This window comes from Nerophis lumbriciformis, linkage group LG11, assembly GCF_033978685.3.
Source record: "Nerophis lumbriciformis linkage group LG11, RoL_Nlum_v2.1, whole genome shotgun sequence".
NCBI classification, from domain to species: domain Eukaryota; kingdom Metazoa; phylum Chordata; class Actinopteri; order Syngnathiformes; family Syngnathidae; genus Nerophis; species Nerophis lumbriciformis.
In genome coordinates, this window is record NC_084558.2 from 480,001 (window position 1) to 486,613 (window position 6,613).

The 6,613-nt window shown below is 40.5% G+C and overlaps 1 protein-coding gene across 1 annotated transcript in view; it reads right to left on the bottom strand.

The window, feature by feature from the left end:
- The window catches only part of LOC133610131 (heparan sulfate glucosamine 3-O-sulfotransferase 2-like), a 10,433-nt gene extending 4,588 nt beyond the window's left edge, over window positions 1-5,845 (bottom strand). The window contains exon 1 of the mRNA XM_061966211.1: window positions 5,185-5,845. Within this exon, the coding sequence (XP_061822195.1) occupies window positions 5,185-5,720 (536 nt within the window). The 5' untranslated portion in view covers window positions 5,721-5,845. The remainder of the gene's footprint in view (window positions 1-5,184) is intronic.
- Window positions 5,846-6,613: the final 768 nt, after the last annotated feature.

A 6,613-nucleotide genomic window follows, 5' to 3' on the forward strand; every position in this document is an offset into this window, starting at 1 on the left:
AGTTGTTTTGGGTTGGTGCACTACTTGTAAGTGTATCTTGTGTTTTTTATGTTGATTTAATTAAAAAAAGAAAAAAAAAAATTATTTCTTGTGCGGCCCGATACCAATCGATCCACGGACCAGTACCGGGCCGCGGCCCGGTGGTTGGGGACCACTGAGGTAAACAACCAACAGTATGTCAGAAAGCTAGCTAAAACGGTACACATATTCATAATATAGTATACATTTTAACTGACCTTTATTTGACTATTTTTGTCTTTTTTTAGGTGGCTAAAATACGCGGTGCTGCTGACCGCCGTCTAACGTTACGTGTGATATATTGACTAACGTAACCCTGCTTAAAAAAATCACTGAACAAAAAGTATGAATAAGGTAGTGAACTGCAACAGATTCCCGTGTTTGCAATAACGTTATAACGTTAGCAGTGAGTTTACAGCCTCACTGATTTAACTACACAGCAAATAAAAGTCACGTTACTTAGCCAATAAACGTTATCTTACATTCAAAACTTACCGTTCTTTGTGCAACTTCAAATGCCGGACGAAGTTGGAAGTTGTTGCCTCTCCATCAGTCATTTTCGAACCGCATGTGTTGCATACTGCAAACCGTTTTGTGTTGACCACCTCGTAATTTTTATACCCAAACAAAATTATTTTAGGTATAATTTTTTGTTCACTGGCGTGTGGTTTGGACATGTCTTTTTCGTTGGTTGTCCTGCAATTTGATTGGATGAATGCTGTGTGATGAAAACAAAGTAGATCTAATTTGATTGGCTGTTGTACTGAGACCACACCAGCTGACACACGCAACGCTGATAGACAAGTACACGATGAAAAATACGGAGCGCTCCCGAATAACTTTTTCATCTTTGGGTTTTGGGGAAAGTAGCAAGTCATGTCAAGTCATGTCAATTCAAAAGGCTCAAGTCCAAGTGAAGTCACAAGTCATTGATGTTAAAGTCGAAGTCGAGTTGCAAGTCTTTTTACATTTTGTCAAGTCGAGTCTAAAGTCATCAAATTCATGACTCGAGTCTGACTCGAGTCCAAGTCATGTGACTCGAGTCCACACCTCTGCTTGTGACGAATAACAACACTTGTTTCGGTTTTGATTATGGTGCAATAGAACCAACTGATGTGTCTGGCAAGTGAATATATAGTAAATAAATGAGCGTCTGCGACAGGCTTTCTACAAATAGCTTTTTAATGAGGCTGCACATTGGTAAAGGGGCTTCTTGTCGCAGTTTGGGATCAATAACCAACCCATTGGAGCAGTTTGTGGCGGGCAGTAAAGTACAAGTTCTTTGACAGGGACAGTCGATTCTTGGTGCATATACTGATTATCAAAGCCGCCCCTCCATATACGCAGATCATGCGCTGTGCTAAGGGCCCTGTAATACGTGTGTGTGTGTGTGTGTGTGTGTGTGGGTGGAGGGGTGCATTTTGCATAAAGAAGCGCATGAAAAAAGTCAATTAATGAATGACTCAGAGCTTCATATGAAATTTTACCACAAATGTATTCCTAGTCCCTTCCTGCTCCAGCACTGATAAGAGTATATTGTCAATTTTCCCTAGATATTCACTGTACAAATTTACCAGAATTTCACGGCCTTTAACAGTATTTCCTTACAGTAAAATACCATAATGGAAATGTAACGCCACATTACAACAAATGACTGTAAAAATGACGATTCCCTGAAATGTAACAGCCATTAACTGTTATTTCACAGTAAACTACTGTGAAAAGTAATGCAACTATAAGACAGCAATTTAACAGTGGCCTTGTGGTTAGAGATCGGTAGGTTGTGAGTTCAAACCCCGGCCGAGTCATACCAAAGACTATGAAAATGGGATCCATTACCCCCCCTGCTTGGCACTCAGCATCAAGGGTTGGAATTGGGGGTTAAATCACCAAAATGATTCCCGAGTGCGGCCACCGCTGCTGCTCACTGCTGCTGCTCACCTCCCAGGGGGTGGAACAAGGGGACGGGTCAAATGCAGAGGGTAATTTCACCACACCTAGTGTGTGTGTGACTATCATTGGTACTTTAACTTTAACTTACTGTGAATTTACAATATAAATGTTAACCGTGTTCTCACTGGCCTCTACTGTGTGTACTGGGCTGGCAAGCCGTTGCACTATAGGTTCAAATCTCCGTTGCAGATGTGTAAGGAAAGTTTGCAAATGTACAGTATGCTTTTATCATGTTAACTATGTAGTTTTTCCACAAAAAAATGCATTGAAACATGTATTTTTTTTTTGGATACAACTGTATCCCATTGGGTCAGGGCCGGCCCGTGGCATAGGCCGTATAGGCAAATGCTAAGGGCGCCGTCCATCAGGGGGCGCCACGCCAGTGCCACAAATGTTGGAGAAAAAAATAAAAAAAGTTGGTACTATTATTTCTAAATACAAAAAATAATCCCACGTTAATTAAAATGCAAAGTAAAGCCTATATAATAGAAATAGTATTTGTTACAACATTACGCCCCCCCCCCCCCCCCCCCCCCCCCCCCGCCCCCTCCCTTCCCGTATCATGACTCTTTTTGGACGTCACCACATCAAAAAATCAACACAAGATGTCAAAACGGCCAAAACTGTCAGGTGCCCAGGGAAGAAAAAAGAGAAAAGAAGAGGAGGAGAAACGAGAAAAAGACAGAGGTAGCAGGTAGGTAACGTTAGCCTACATGAAATTATTTGTCTGTTACAGAATGTGATAGTAACCTGGCTTTTTAGCATTAAGCGAATGTTACATGATTCGGCAATTGCTAATCAATAAATAGCTAGTTCTGTTTTAATGTCGGGTTAATATTGTGGAGGGGGCTAAATTGTTATGGAAAATAATAATGTAACGTTAGGTAGTTACAGTACTCCCACCTTACATTCCTCAGGGACATTTGTATTAGATCTTTTAAGCAGGTGTTTTTGTTTACATTGTTCTTGCCTTCTGGTTAGCTAATGTTTGCCCTGCAGGTAATAGTCACTTTTCCACCCCTTTATATATTAGGTATAGTTGTAAGCCTAGTTGTTAAAGTGCACATCATTAATGTAAATTAAGCAATATGTATGTAAAAAATATTGTATTTCATATATTCATTTTTTATTTTTTGCATTCATTTATTTATTCATATTTTTTTTATCTTGTTAACTATTCTGATTGTTAATTTGCTTTCTTTAAGTAAAAAAAAGGTCAAAGACAAAGCTATTCGGTTTCTTGTGAGTATATACACTTCACTGCCGATGTGGGGGGGCGCCACCTAAAATCTTGCCTAGGGCGCCAGATTGGTTAGGGCCGGGCCTGCATTGGGTTGAGTTTTTTCTTGCCCTGATGTGAAATCTGAGGATGTCGTTGTGGCTTGTGCAGCCCTTTGAGACACTTGTGATTAAGGGCTATATAAATACACTTTGATTGATTGATTGCTTTGATTCCCATTATGTGGTTTTGGTTCAAGACATGCATCTAATTGAATTCAAGTTTGATTTTTTTTTTTTTAAGTATAAAAATATGGTAACACTTTAGTATGGGGAACATATTCTAATAATAATAATAATAATAATAATAATAATAATAATAATAATAATACATTTTATTTGGTATAGCGCTTTTCAGATTACTCAAAGACGCTTTACAGGATAACATTTAAAAAAAAAAATAATATAATATAATTTTTTACAATGTACTGCTTTTATATTTCCTGTATTTTATATTATTATTACTTTGAACGGTTTTATATATATATATTCTTAAGTAACAAAGACTTAATTTAGAGTTATTTGGACACTAGGGGAACATATTCTAAGTAACAAAAACTTTTAATTTAGAGTTATTTGGTTAGGGTTAGGGTTAGAGGGTTAGGGTTAGGGTTAGTGTTAGAGGGTTAGGGTTAGTTATGGTGAATATGTTCCCCACACTAAAGTGTTACCGGCTTACTGGTTGTATAATAAGGCCATGCAGAATAAGGCAGTAATAAGTACTTAATAATGACTAATTATTGGGGACGGCGTGGCGCGGTTGGGAGAGTGGCCGTGCCAGCAACCTGAGAGTTCCTGGTTCGATCCCCAGCTTCTGTAAAACCTAGTCACGTCCATTGTGTCCTTGACCAAGACACTTCACCCTTGCTCCTGATTAGTCGTGGTTAGCGCCTTGCATGGCAGCTTCCGCCATGAGTGTGTGAATGTGTGTGTGAATGGGTGAATGTGGAAATAGTGTCAAAGCGCTTTGAGTACATGGAAGGTAGAAAAGCACTATTCAGGTATAATCCATTTACCATTCAATTAAGAGCCAATATGTTACTAATTTGCATGTTAATAAGCAACTAATTACCGTATTTTTCGGAGTATAAGCCGCTCCGGAGTATAAGTTGCACCGACCGAAAATGCATAAAAAAGAAGGAAAAAACATATATAAGTCGCACTGGAGTATAAGTCGCATTTTTGGGGGAAATTTATTTGATAAAACCCAACACCAAGAATAGACATTTGAAAGGCAATTTAAAATAAATAAAGAATAGTGAACAACAGGCTGAATAAGTGTACGTTATATGACGCATAAATAACCAACTGAGAACATGCCTGGTATGTTGACGTAACATATTATGGTAAGAGTCATTCAAATAACTAAAACATATAGAACATGCTATACGTTTACCAAACAATCTGTCACTCATCGCTAAATCCCATGAAATCTTATACGTCTAGTCTCTTACGTGAATGAGCTAAATAATATTATTTGATATTTTACGGTAATGTGTTAATCATTTCACACATAAGTCGCTCCTGAGTATAAGTCGCACCCCCGGCCAAACTATGAAAAAAACTGCGACTTATAGTCCGAAAAATACGGTAATGGTGAATATGTGTTCTCCCCATATTACCAAAAATATTGTTGAGTATGTATTTTATTTAGGTTAACTACACTTTTTAATCCATGACGGGGAAATTGCAATTTAATTACACAATCGATAAGACCCTTACAAATCCTGGACACACAATTAGGTACACCCCAATCACCAGAGCAATAAGTGCATTATTGTGATTATCCTGGGCTATTTCTAACAATATGAACCCTTAAAATACCAGCTGCCATGTTCACTCACATAGTTAAAATGTAATTACAGTACACAGCAATGGTCGGATTAGGTGTGCCTAATGAAGTGTCCAGCATCTGTACCCCAGGAAGAGGTGTACCTGTACCACTCCAGTCCTCTGTTATAGTTCCGGTCAAAAAAGTGCGTCTCGGTACCGGCAGCCCTTACGTCCGGATGGATCCGTATGAACTCCAGAACCGCCCTGGTGCCACCCTTCTTCACGCCAACTATGATAGCGTTCGGCAACTTCTTATTCCCAAACTTTGGGTGGCTGACGGGCGGGCTGGGCGTGTCGCTCTTGGCGCGGAGGAGCGCAGAAGGTGGCCTCTCGGCCGCACCGGACGGAGGCGAAGAAGGAGAGGAAGAAGAGGCGCATGAGAGGCGCAGACGCCGGGAGCCACCATCAGCCTGGTTGCAGCTGGGCACTGGATCCCCTAATATGAGTGGATCCGCGTGGAATAGGGCGCAGTATCCCACGTAGGAGAGGAAAACGGACAGGACGCACACTGCTGTTTTTGTACACCGGCGACTGAAGAGGAGCGCACATGCCATCTCTCCATGGATTCCAACAGTGCATCTTTTTAAACCAATTTTCCCTGACGTCTCCAATAACGCGTTAAAAAGCTGACATCCCATCTCCTCGGACGCATGTCCAAACTTCCAGTCCCCGGGAAACACTCTTCCCACCTCCGCCTTGGAGAGCGCCGCTCTTCTCGGCTGCGGTCATGACGCACGGGTGAGGGTACGCGCGTATACGCGTCTCCGACTCCCAACTTCAACTGCGCCTCTGCTCCAGCAGGGTTCCGAGTCGGTGACGTCACGGCATCTTTAGCTCCGACTCGTGATCAAGGAAAAAAAAAAAAACCCCCACACCATTCAATCCGATGCATCACAGCATATTATAGCAATCTCCAGAAAGCAATGTTGTCATGGCAACTGCAATGATCTCATGTCATCACCAATCCAATCAGATTTCATGTAATTTTCCCATTTTCCCCACTGCCACCAAGGGACATACAGGTAAAAGCCAGTAAATTTGAATATTTTGAAAAACTTGATTTATTTCAGTAATTGCATTCAAAAGGTGTAACTTGTACATTATATTTATTCATTGCACACAGACTGATGCATTCAAATGTTTATTTCATTTAATTTTGATGATTTGAAGTGGCAACAAATGAAAATCCAAAATTCCGTGTGTCACAAAATTAGAATATTACTTAAGGCTAATACAAAAAAGGGATTTTTAGAAATGTTGGCCAACTGAAAAGTATGAAAATGAAAAATATGAGCATGTACAATACTCAATACTTGGTTGGAGCTCCTTTTGCCTCAATTACTGCGTTAATGCGGCGTGGCATGGAGTCGATGAGTTTCTGGCACTGCTCAGGTGTTATGAGAGCCCAGGTTGCTCTGATAGTGGCCTTCAACTCTTCTGCGTTTTTGGGTCTGGCATTCTGCATCTTCCTTTTCACAATACCCCACAGATTTTCTATGGGGCTAAGGTCAGGGGAGTTGGCGGGCCAATT